The sequence below is a fragment of the Lytechinus variegatus genome, chromosome 1, assembly GCF_018143015.1.
Source record: "Lytechinus variegatus isolate NC3 chromosome 1, Lvar_3.0, whole genome shotgun sequence".
NCBI lineage: Eukaryota > Metazoa > Echinodermata > Echinoidea > Temnopleuroida > Toxopneustidae > Lytechinus > Lytechinus variegatus.
In genome coordinates this window covers 93371760-93384715 of record NC_054740.1, presented here as the reverse complement: position 1 = coordinate 93384715, position 12956 = coordinate 93371760, and the positions used below count along the sequence as shown (strand labels likewise).

The 12956-nt window shown below is 35.7% G+C and overlaps 1 protein-coding gene across 1 annotated transcript in view; it reads right to left on the bottom strand.

Annotated features, from left to right (window-relative positions):
- Nucleotides 1–12956, bottom strand: part of LOC121428832 (translocating chain-associated membrane protein 1-like) — a 49131-nt gene that overhangs the window by 17478 nt on the left and 18697 nt on the right. The window contains exons 2-6 of the mRNA XM_041625701.1: nt 11124–11190; nt 6889–7010; nt 4573–4689; nt 2312–2401; nt 1670–1723 (exon numbers count right to left, since the gene is read on the bottom strand). Coding sequence (XP_041481635.1) covers nt 1670–1723; nt 2312–2401; nt 4573–4689; nt 6889–7010; nt 11124–11190 — 450 coding nt within the window. The remainder of the gene's footprint in view (nt 1–1669; nt 1724–2311; nt 2402–4572; nt 4690–6888; nt 7011–11123; nt 11191–12956) is intronic.

Here is a 12956-nt window from a genome sequence, read left to right as displayed (position 1 = left end):
CAACTATTAGGCTCATCGACATCTTTTGAATTAAATTTTAATAGATATTGTATATTATGACTTAAGTGACAGCCAGGATCGGACCCAGTATCTTTTTGGCCTCCTCCTTCTCCTGTCCTCGTATCAGGTCCTCGTATTCAACTTGTAACTGATGTTGTTGTATAATGCTAAGATGTACATGTATAAGTCCAACCAAATTCTGGACATCCATCTTGGTCGGAGGTTGGCAATCAACTGAACAATGTCTCATGTGCCACGATTAATATGCTGATTGCTTGAAATCGTTTCAAGAGCCCATCATGAACGTAACACAATCGCTCCATTCATAGCACCACCGTACCAAGGTCCTTATTAGCGTATGAGTCTCGTTGTACGGTCGCTTTGATCGCAGAAGCAGCGCATCACATCTGCCTCAAATTGTGGCAAGAGAGTGGCAGCGTCGTACTATCAGCGTATTACCATCGCCTTCAGCACAGGTCCGTCGCAGTGAAGTTGCAGTACAATCGCCTCGCAGGCTAAAAATAGAATTTGAGGATGATTCTGCTATGCCTTGCAGGATTTAGAAAGATTGCCGTGGTTGCCATGATCGCCATCCTAGTGAGATGGGGGCTTTATATCTATGGCAAATTAAGTGTAGCGTCAGTTACCAGCATGGTCGTGGAAAAATTATCATTGCCCACAAAAGAGAGTAACAAATTGTTTAATATTTTGACACATCTTAACCTAGTAACAAATTACATATTCAAATTATCACTCTATCTACTCAGGGACATGAGATATTTCAATTTAACTGAACACCATAAAATTGCATGTCCTTTTTGCGTAATGTCAGTTACCGACACATTTTTCCGTGCTGATGCATAACAAATGTGGTTAAATTGGAAAAAAAAATCATCAGAGTATACAGCTTGGTTAAATTTATTAACTATATAAAAAGCAAACTCACATCATTTGTTGTTTTAGAGATACACAAAATGAAAGGTGTTTAAAATTGTGCCCGGTAACTGCCCCTGTGTAAAAGTAAATGTGTGTGTGGGTGCATTATACTTTAGGGCTCCAGATGATGTAGTGCCATAACAAGCTTATTATTTAGAGAAAGAAAGAACAGAGTTTTTGAGGTTTGGTTAAATTGAGACATAATTGCAGAGTTGTGTCGTAAGAGTATTGCATATAGAGTGTAATGTTCGACCTGAAGTGACCTTTGACCCATACATGACCTAAAACTGCACAATGACATGCAGGTCCCCTAAGTGCATCTACAACCCAAGTTTGGTTAAACATTGAGATATGGTTGCTTGCAAAATATGTGTAAAAAGAGTTGCACATAAACTTTACTGTTTGACATGAGATGACCTTTGAACTTACCTCGTGATCTACATCTACACCATAACATGCAGGTCTCCCAGAGTGCATCTACAATTCAAGTTTGCGTTTACAGCATTATGTGCCGTAAGAGAATCTACTGTAGCACGTAAACTTAAACGTTTTCCCTGAAATTACCAATGACCTCCTACTGCACAATAACATACAGGTCCCCTAAGTGTATCTACAATCCAAGTTTGTTTGAGAAGTAACTTACGGTCTGTCACATTGTGATAGATGGATGATGGGGGAAAAAAATGTATGTAACTTTTTTACATAAAGCCTACCGGTAATTAACAAATCTCACCTTTTTAACTTTCTGGAAATACAATTCAGGAAAAGCATGGATCCAGTAGGCAATCTGTAAAGAAAAAAAATATAGTGTTAGTCATTTCAATTCCAAATGGCCAGTATTTCAATCAAAATACAAAGATCTTATGCTGCCATGTTTATTTTTTAGCTTTATAATATCCATTTGAAATATAAAAACCTTAACACCTCGTGTATTGTAAAGTTACCACATTGTCAATTAAGACAATAAAAATCATAATTTTTAAATTTCTCCAATGGCATACCGCTTTGCTCAAACATCAACCAGTATTAATATACTATACATGTACATGCATGTTGTTATCCAATCAATACTACTTTACACAAGCATTAATCAAACCAATAGCCTGTATTATAAAAGATTGAACACAAATTACTCTTAATGTGTGGACTCCATCATTTGGAAATCAGCTGTTGGAACCTTTACCCCTAACCCTATTGGAACCTCATGCTGAATGATTTGTATAGAGGTGAGAGAAATTACGCATTTACAATAGCGAAAATCCCATAAGACTTCTCTACTGATATTCCATTGACAAAAATGGGGCGCTACATGGTAGTCCTTTTCCCCAAATCCCAACACACTGGATCGGAAATCATACAATTATGAGTCACAAACCTGGATAATGAAGTAAAATTTTGATCTAAATGAGAGTAAGATATGAGGATAACCTTCCCATAAGTGAGCCAAGTTCTGAGTGAAGCCTTCCTGTAAAGAATAAAGATGAACAATGATTAATATCAGATTTGCATGGTGTGACCCATTTTGATTAAAGAATTTAATTGTTTAATCAATAACACTATTATCTATTTAAAACAAGGCATAAGCGATTTTATATCTCGCCATCTTGTGATAATGACCAGAAATATCGCAACTTGCAAGGGTATGTAACAGAATTGTATGATAAGTTCATTGTGAAATAACTGGGATGGATTTTGTCATGAGAGTCTTGCATGTGAACTGTAATGTTGACCTTAAAATGACCTTTGACCTTACAATGTGACCCCCAAACACAATGCAGGTCTCCTACATGGAAGTACAGCTACAACAAGTTTGATTTGAAATTGACTTACAGATGCAGAGTTAAGTGTCATAAGAGAGTCTTGCATGTAAACCTTAATGTTAACCTAAAAATGACCTTTGACCTTATCATGTGACCTCCGACTGCAGCATAACATGCAGGTCCCCAAAGCACATCTTCCATCCAAGTTTCATTGCAAAGCAGGGATGCCACTAGGTGTCCTCCAAAAATACTGAAACTTATCGCGGGCAGGGACAGTGTCCAGGATCAGTGAATTGGGGCATTGGCGGCGGAAGCCAAAAAATTTAGGGGGGTCAACATTGAATTTTGGGACGGACACAGGTACAAAAAATTGGACAAGCCAGCAAGCACACAAAAAAAACCTTGTTGTGATCGATGACATTGAAGCCAAGGTTTGAAAAAACTGACGGTAGTTAGTTTTGTGTTTCTAAAGTAATAGAACGCTAGACTAGTAAAAGCTTCAGTCTCTGTATTTTGGTTCCTCCGCTGAACCACGTTCAATACATAGACTGAAGAGTTGTTGGCCTGTACATAAAGACAATCAGCTAACCCAGTACCAGGAAGCACCAGCCAGCGAAGCGGGCCGGTGCTCCCTGGGATACGTACCGTATCAGTATGCAGCTGTAACTTTAGATCCAACATTAGGCAGACCGATTTTTGGATCGTTTTTGGTACATAAATGTTACATTATGAAAAAACAATCACATCCAAATTCACGAAAAAATATATAAAATTCAGAAACATCGTACCTTATACAGCAGTTACCGCTAATTCCTTTCAAATTCTGATCAAAACTTAGTCATCCTCGATCCTTACGTTGGTCATTGTAAGTTGCCATCTTGGATGAAGTCATCATCTTTACAGACGTATTTACCAGTCGCTATTATATCGCGATTTGTGCCGCTGTTTTGCGCTTGTCTATGTGCGTGCGTTCGGAACTTGTCGCTCGCAATGATTGGCCAGGATATTGAGGATTCCAATCGAAAAGCCTTGATAAAAGCATAACTCAATGAACGTAAAAGGGCAGTGCGCGCGTTTATAAATTATGTAATGTATAAAACAAATATCTCTGGGAAATTTCTTTCACTCAGTCGATCGACATGCATCGCAATTGGGAGAGTTGTAGGGGGAAAAAAAGGAGGACTTTCCGACTTTTTTTTTAGTACACAGAAAACAGGAAAAGTCGGAAATACGGAAATAAGACGGACAACATGGAAAAAGACGGAATTCCGTATAAATACGGAAAAGTGGCATCCCTGGCAAAGTGACTTACGGTTGCAGAGTTGAACTGATAATGACCTTCGACCTTTCCATGTGACCTCCGACTGCAGCATAACGTGCAGGACCCCATTGTACATCTACCATCTAAGTTTGGTTGAAAAGTGACTTACGGTTGCAGAGTTACATGTCATAAGAGAGTCTTGCATGTAAACTTTGACGTTGACATGAAAATGACCTTTGAAATTACCATGTGACCTCCTACTGCAGCATAACATGCAGCTCCCTAAGTCCATCTACCATCCAAGTTTGGTTGAAAAGCGACTTACGGTTGTGGAGTTATGTATCATTAGGTATGTGACGACATTTGGTTCCTAAGTCTCGCCTTCACCTCTGGTGGGCGAGACAAAAAGTAAACATGTACACTGTATGTGTGTTCAGTCTACAAGTGGGGAAATCTGGTCACACATGTTCAGTCTCTAACAGGTTGAATATTGAAGTATAAATATGTCAGCCTTTAATAGCCTACATGTTAAAAGTGCTTGACCACTTTCTACTCAATCATTGACATAATTAATAGTTTAACACAATTGGTCACTATTTGCATGAAGTATCTCACCTTCATCATGATATCAATACCCCAAAAAATTGAGAAGAGGTAAAAGGTCACTAGTTGACCTGACTCGTTGAACTTTGAATGTTTAACTTTAGACAGGTGCAACTTTCGGTTCAATTTCTGCAAGGGGAAAAAGGATACAAGAATGAAAGTTGTGATAAACCAAATTTAAGATCTGCAAATTAACATGAAATGTGTGAACATGTGAATCCAGGCAAAACATCATCATTTGAGGGGTTTTTCTGCAATGTATAAAATTGGGAAAGAGAAAATGAAGATATGAGAATTCCTAAATTGAGATATATATAATTGTTTATCTTTTATGGTAAACTACAGTTACCAAGATTAAAGAACCTGTTTGGTAATAGCAATTCTATTTACAGATGTAAAATAAAAATGAACAGGATAAAAGTAATGGATACACATGCACTCATCATAATAAGGCACAAACAAATGCTTAATTTGTCTCACAAAAATAATTGTAAAAATACCTAGTACCTTGGTTCATATTAATGATAGCAAAACGATTTGATGAAAATAAGTTATATTTCACGCCCATATTACAATTTAGTCTCTGATCATCACAGGAATATATTTGGTTCCTCTTTTAGATCTCTACCATTGATCATGCATTCAAGATTCAAGATATGTTTTATTCAATTTAGCAGCTACGAAGGCTGAATTGACATTGAATTTACAATAAAAACATATAAATTGCACATAAACATGATAAAATCTCAATTACAATAATAATCTTAATTCAATTTAACCATAATAATTCCCGACGGATATTAGTATGCACGTCACTAAGGACGTAAACTCTAAAATGGAACAGTTAACTATTAAAAACAAGTGGAATGCCTCTGGCCGTCTCACCTGCATCACGCGGTTCAATATAGCAGCAGTGTTGACTTTGAATTCTACTCTAACTCGCACAAGATGTTCAGTGACACATGGTTACTCTTATGTCCACTTTTTATGAACTAGACCAATAAACTTACAGAGATATGATGGTTATTCAACAAAAAACCCCAACATGGCCACAGTTCATTGACCTTACATGACCTTTGACCTTGATCATGTGACCTGAAACTCGAACAGGATATTCAGTGATACTTGATTACTCTTATGTACAAGTTTCAGGAATCAGATCCATGAACTTTCAAAGTTATGATGGTAATTCAACAGATACACCCAATTCGGCCAAAGTTCATTGACCTTTGACCTTGGTCATGTGACCTGAAACGCGCACAGGATGTTCAGTGATACTTGATTACTCTAATGTCCAAGTTTAATGAACTAGACCAATAAACTTTCAAAGTTATGATGGTAATTCAACAGATACCCCCGATTCGGCCAAAGTTCATTGACCCTAAATGACCTTTGACCTTAATCATGAGACCTGAAACTTGCACAAAATTTTCAGTGATGCTTGATTACTATTATGTCCAAGTTTCATGAATCAGATCCATAAACTTTCAAAGTTATGATGGGAATTCAACAGATATCCCCAATTCGGTCAAAGTTCATTGACCCTAAATGACCTTTGACCTTGGTCATGTGACATGAAACTCATGCAGGATGTTCAGTGATACTTGATTAACCTTATGTCCAAGTTTCATGAACTAGGTCCATATATTTTCTAAGTTATGATGACATTTCAAAAACTTAACCTCAGGTTAAGATTTCGATGTTGATTCCTCCAACATGGTCTAAGTTCATTGACCCTAAATGGCCTTTGACCTTGGTCATGTGACATGAAACTCTAATAGGATGTTCAGTAATACTTGATTAACCTTATGGCCAAGTTTTATTAACTAGGTCCATATACTTCCTAAGTTATAACGTCATTTCAAAAACTTAACCTCAGGTTAAGATTTGATGTTGACGCCGCCGCCGCCGTCGGAAAAGCGGCGCCTATAGTCTCACTTTGCTTCGCAGGTGAGACAAAAAAATTGTTTACATTTATTTTTCATAAAAAAAGTGATAAACGTACACTGTTTAATAACAGAAATCAGGTATTAATGTTGAAATAAAGCTCCAAAACAACTAAATTATGACTTTGACATTTTTTTGCATTCTTTGTTAAAGGCAGTACCGGAATAAATAACCTTTTTGTGAAGTGCGAAACGGCTAGATATGAATTTTAGTGCAGTGTAGCAAAGCTCATATCTGAACCAACCGCTTGACTACCTGATGTTGGTAAGTTCTGAAAAAAGCTGGTGATGGAAATGTAAAATCAGAACAAGTTTATCGCACTATCAGCCCACAAGCATTGTAATGTACAATAAGCATACTATTTTTGTTTAGCCAACTTACATCAAGGATGTATTCTTGTACTACAGCATGAAGAACAATACTGATGAGGAAGTAGAACGCAATACAGAAAGAATCTCTGGATCCATACATGTAACGAGTCTCTTCCTCGCCTCCACTCTCTCCTGTTATATTAGGAAATCAGAATCAGTTTAGGACTTCAAGATTAATTCATGAATTTGAAAATTACAGTATCATTTTGAACTTGTACCAGTGTGTACGAGGAACAGCAGTAAATTGATCTGAAATTCTGAATAACATCTGGATTTGATCTAGTGACCAAACATTATGATATATTATGTATGGTGGCCTCTGGCCCACAAGCTTCGTAGTAGGTCACCACTTTTCATTTCCATCCTGTCAAAGGGTGTTACTTATGTTCCACAAAGAGTAGTGCATGTATTATGTATACTATTCTGTAATTATTCACTTTTGTTCTTTGCTATTCACTTGTATCGCTATGATTTACTGTTGATGTTGTTTAATATCGCAAGGCTCCACATTAACTTTTTTTGGTGGTGGCCCATTCGGGCCACCAAAACCTTCAAATAATATTTTTTTGGGGGGCCCAGCAGTAAAGTTCGGTGGCCCGAAAAATATAAAGAAAAACATTAATTAAAATGAATAAAACAAACTTCTGAAATATTCTGCAGTCACTACCACTATTCTTTGTATATCTTGTACGGTATGTAAATCGTGCTTGCTGTTACTTTACTTTGCTTATTTTGTGGTAATATATAAATTGTTCTATCATTGTAAATATGAAATGAGTGAAAGAGAATAAAAGAATTGTATTGTTCCCAGGTTGTGTGGACTTTTAATCTCCATATAGACACACACTCATAATGGTAAAGTAAATAATAGTGAATATAGCAAATTCAGATAGATTTACAAAACAATGATTTTTTTCCTTTCTTCCTTTTTTTGATCGTAAAACCTAGATTATGCAGGCCCCAAATCCAGATTATTTTCTCTTTTCAAGCATATTATAGCAGGAGAAAATCACAGAAAAATATGCTGCAGAATTAGAACATTTTATAAAGGGGGAAATAAACAAAAATAATTTTTAGAATAGTATTTGAAAAAAGAAAACAAAAATTGTAAAATGAATAAGTGAAATAAAACAAAAGAGAAATGAAAAAAGAAAAAACAAAGAACAGGAAAAAAAATTGAGAAAAAAACAAAAGAAAATGTAAAAAAAATTAATAAGACAAAATTATTTTTAAAAAATGGGAAAAATTATTATTATTATTCAGTAGAAACATATTCTTTAATCAGGAATATTCAATGGGAAGGGGTATAAATGGTTTAATCACTGTGAAAAAAATGAAAAAAAAATTAGAAAACGGCAAAAGTTATCTGGAAAAAACAGTGAGAAAATTCCTTCCCTATATTTGACAAAATGCTGGAAAAATTCACATTTCATATTAATGAAATGCCTTCTCAAAGTATTTACTTCCTTAAGAGTGGTTTAAGAAGTTATTGAACAAGAAAGAAAGAAGCTGTCTATTTATTATTGGCTAGAAGAGACACAGCTTCGAATGAAACCAAACATCAACATATATACAAATGCACATGTGGAACTGTGATGTTCTCATCTACATGTATGTGTTTTATTAGGAGTGGGCTATAAATGGGTGATTTTTGGTTTTACCGTGGGAATAGTTTTTTTGTGTTCGTTTAAATCTCAACATGAAATGACAATATTTTTTGTCTCTGGTCTGAGAAAAAAGTGTGCCAGGCCAAAATCCAAAATGGCCGCCAAAACCCCCAAAATCACAGTTTTGGCCACAACTTCTTTATAAGGTGGTCTTTTTCTCTGGTTTTGGTGTCTATTCATATGTGTTTGGGGGTAGGCAATTTGTTTTTCCTATAATTAGTACTTTTAAACCATAATTTGTAGAGTTAAAAGGTACATGTAATTATACCTAAATTTTCCAATTTTTATAGCCCTTTTTCAGCCAAAAAGTAGGTTTTATTGTCCTGGGGTTCTTGGATTTTAGATGGTTCGAGGTCAACAATAGTAAGCACCTTCATTAGAGCTATATCGCTTTTATTCCTCTTCTATGGGTTTTTTCTCGGACCCGAGAGAAAAAAATATTGTCATTTCATGTTGAGATACATTACAAGGAATAAAAAAAACTGTTCCCATATTGAAATTACAAAAAAATATTTTTGACCCATATTTAGCCCACTCCTAGTTTTATGTGTATTAATGCATTTGGAATCGGTCTTTTTGAGTCAAAAGAGATGTCATAATTCCTCCTTTTAATTCTTGCAAATAATCAGGTTTCAGCAATATGGACTGTAGAAAGGCATTTAATTGGTGTAAAATGAAACTTTGACGTAGATTTTCAAAGTTCTGGGGAAGATTTTTTAGCAGTAACATTTCGTATCGAAGCTCCCTGAGTCTGAATAGTCTGCTAGCGCACAGCTGGCTGCAGTGGTTTCATGCATGCAAATTTCTCAACCCAAAGAAACCTTGACCTTCACATCATTTCTTGACATTACATTTTCTTATACTTATTTACTACATGAACCATTAAAGTTTCATGGGCTTTTAAATTCATCTTGAAAAATCTCTTTAATAATTGATACCACAAAATCATCAAAATTCGCTGACCATGAATGTGACCAGCCAACCCACACCAACAATTACATGTAGTCACCAAGGAAGGCTCTCAGTAAATAGCCAAAATAGTTATTTTTTGTTCAGAAAGCAAGATTAGAAAATTAGTTTATCTATTTATAAAAGAGTGTCACTAAGGCAAGCATACAACCACCTGTAACACGGAAAATGGAGTTATTGGTCAAGCAAGAAAAGTGGAAGGTGGCGACTTCACCTTTGACCTTCTGACCTCAAAATCAACAGAATTCCTGGGATCCATGCTGGTATCATACACACCAAATTATAAGAGCATAGGTTCAGTCAAACTGATGCTTTTGTGTTTACAAGGAAAAGTTAATGGACAGACAAACGGATGGACACTGAGCATGATACCATTCTACGTCCCGTCTAGGACGGGTGTATGAAAACCAATCAGAATCCAGAGAGTGCCCTTTGCTAATAAAATACTCCCAAAAATTAAATAACTTTACCATACTGGCCGCATTTTCTCAAAGCCTACGATGTATGCTGTATCATACGCTCACGTGCCAATTGTATGCCGTACACTACAAACTGACTTAGATTCATTGAGCTCTCAAAGAAATTGCATGAAAATTAAATTGATAGCTCATATTTCAGTCTTTTAGAGATATGTAAATGCCCATGTTCAAACATGAAATTTAATGAACATAACACAAAAAGACTAAATGAAGCAAGTTGAAGGAGTATCATTTTTGTTCAAGCTGTCTCCATGATTTCCAAAATTTACTTTTAGTTGTTCATTCTTGTGCATTACATCAGCAGTAGGATGAAAAGAAAGATGGATAAAAAGTGGAAATTAAGCAAGAGGAAAATAAACAGAAATTGCAATAGGGCAAAAAATAATAATAGAGTATTTCTAAAGCGCCAAACCAACATGATTATGTGCTGAAGGCGCTGCGAAAAGGAAATAAGAGAAAAATTATATGGAGCAGGAAGGGACAGGATAAAAGCAGAACAGTCACGAAAAACAAAAATATTGCACTTAGAATTAAAGGATTTAACAGGCCTTGATTGAGCTCCTGCACCAAGCCTCAGAATAATTATTGTATGATGGGGGGACCTAAAGCTACGCACTTTGTTTTGAAACAATAAAAACTATGCCAATTTCAATCTTTGAACAAATTATCTTTCACTTTTTGAAAAATATTCTAAAGATCCTGAACCAAGAAGCAAATATCACAAAACACACTTATCTGAAAATCCTGCCATGTTTTCCGCCCACCTCTTGATTTCGCCGCCCAATGTAGAATGGATCCTATAGCTATGTACTCGATTCATCACACATGGAAATAATATTTCCTGGCCTTAATTTCTAAAATGTTATTCATATTATTATAGGAAAATCTAAAATTAAAGAAAATATGAATCCAAAATTCCAAACAATTTATGGTTTTCCCTGCATTTAGTGATTTATTGCAGCCTATGTCGAAAAATATATAAGAAATCATTCGTCACTCTGCAGTCACAGTTCCACACACACACAGAGTGCGTATTCTGCCATTGAAAATGCATGCATGATGAGTGGTGCATACATGTAGATTAAGGACCTTCGTAGCTGTAGGACCCCCTGCCCTGCCATATTACTAACCTTCTGTCATGTTGCTGGTGATATTGTATTGCATAATCACAAACATTGATGCCAATGGTGTGGTAACCTGCATAAAAAAATGAAAATAATTGTTTCAATGCATTTGTAGTTATAATTCAGAGAGCTACAGCGGCGAAGCTTTAATAGGGCCATGTCTTCACAAAAAGTTACAACTGATCCGATCAAGAATATATAGAAATCCATCGACAGCATAATTTTTTCTTCAGGAAATTTGCACAATGTCCTTTGCAAACAAAGAGAAACCACTGAATTTTCAAAACTATGAAAGTATGAATACACAAGTCAGATTATATCAAGCAAATATTTTGAACAAACATGTTTTAGATGTTGATGGTGCTGACTTTACAGTTGTGGTTGATTGGATAAACCATCTTTGTCCGACGGGGCCCAAATTCCTAGCAAAAATAAGGACAATGGAAGTTTTTAAGGGAAACCAAAATCCAAGAAGAGAAGCGGAAGGAGTAAAACAAGAGGAACAATGTAAAACAAAATCGGTTACTAAATAGGCAAGATACGGATGTTCAAAAAGTCTTGTTGTAATACATGTACTAAATAGGTTCATTATTGGGGATTGAAATAATCGCTAGAGGGTATTCATTTGTCTCGCAATCTACTATGGTCAACAAGGAAATTTGTGATCACTCTCGCAAAAAAAAGTCTTGTTGTACTTTCTATGGGGAACCTCAAATTGGCAAACCATGCTTCAAAATGGCTGATTTTGTGGACAACCCTCCGTTTGTTTTGGACACAAACTATCAGATTTTCCCCTTAATTTTCCATATTTCACATCATTTCATCCTGACCATGACATATTTGGTGTGAATTATATTTTCCCATGACATATTATGCTCAGAATAGGGCAATATGCAATTTGAAAAGTTATGCCCTGCCACCCATGGTATCCACTCGTCAATGGAAGTGCCCCCCCCCCCCCCCGGTAATTATGCTTAACGTTAAGTGTCCAATATTTGGGCACTCTATCAAACCTTCATTTTTGAGGAGCGTGATTGCACCGGCGCTCCTACCGCACTCCTAAAAAAAAAAATGAGAACAGAATATTGTGCTCCTTAAAAAGAAAAAAAAAACCTTCACAAAAAGTTGCTGAAATTTCATATTCTACATCTTTATACTCATGAAATAGGCATCTGTTTCCATAATTCCTTGAAATTACTTTGATTTAGTTGGAAATTACTGAAAAATGAAGAATATTCACCTCTTTCCCAACTCTGGTTTGACTTTAAACTCGGTAAATATTGTAGTCCCATATGCAGACTTTCCATGTGTTGAAAAACAAAACACCATGGAAGTCTACATGTGGGACTATAATATTTACCGATTGTAACATCAATCAGAGTTAAGAAAGAGCTGAATATTCTTCATTTCACTCATAGTTTTCAACTAAATCAAAGTAAAGGAATAATGGAAAATAGATGACCATTTCATGGATTTAAAGATGTAAAATATGAAATTTTATCATTTTTTTCTTTTGTTTTTAGGAGCGCGATATTTTGTAAACATATTGACCCAGGCCTAATTTCACCACAGCTTACCGGTAATTAATTGCTACACAGCTATTGCATTTATAATTTCAATAAAAATCTATAATTTATCATACATACTATTGAATTGATTTGAGCTCCTCAAGACAAGGAGAGCGATTCCGAGGAGCTCAATTGGGCACCTTGCAAAAATAAGGAGAGCGATTTATTGAGCTCCACAAAATTATAACATGAAGGACTGTACGAGGAGAAATATAAAAATTATGACAATTTTAGGGCCTAAAAGCTCCTCCAAACAGACGACACTCATCCT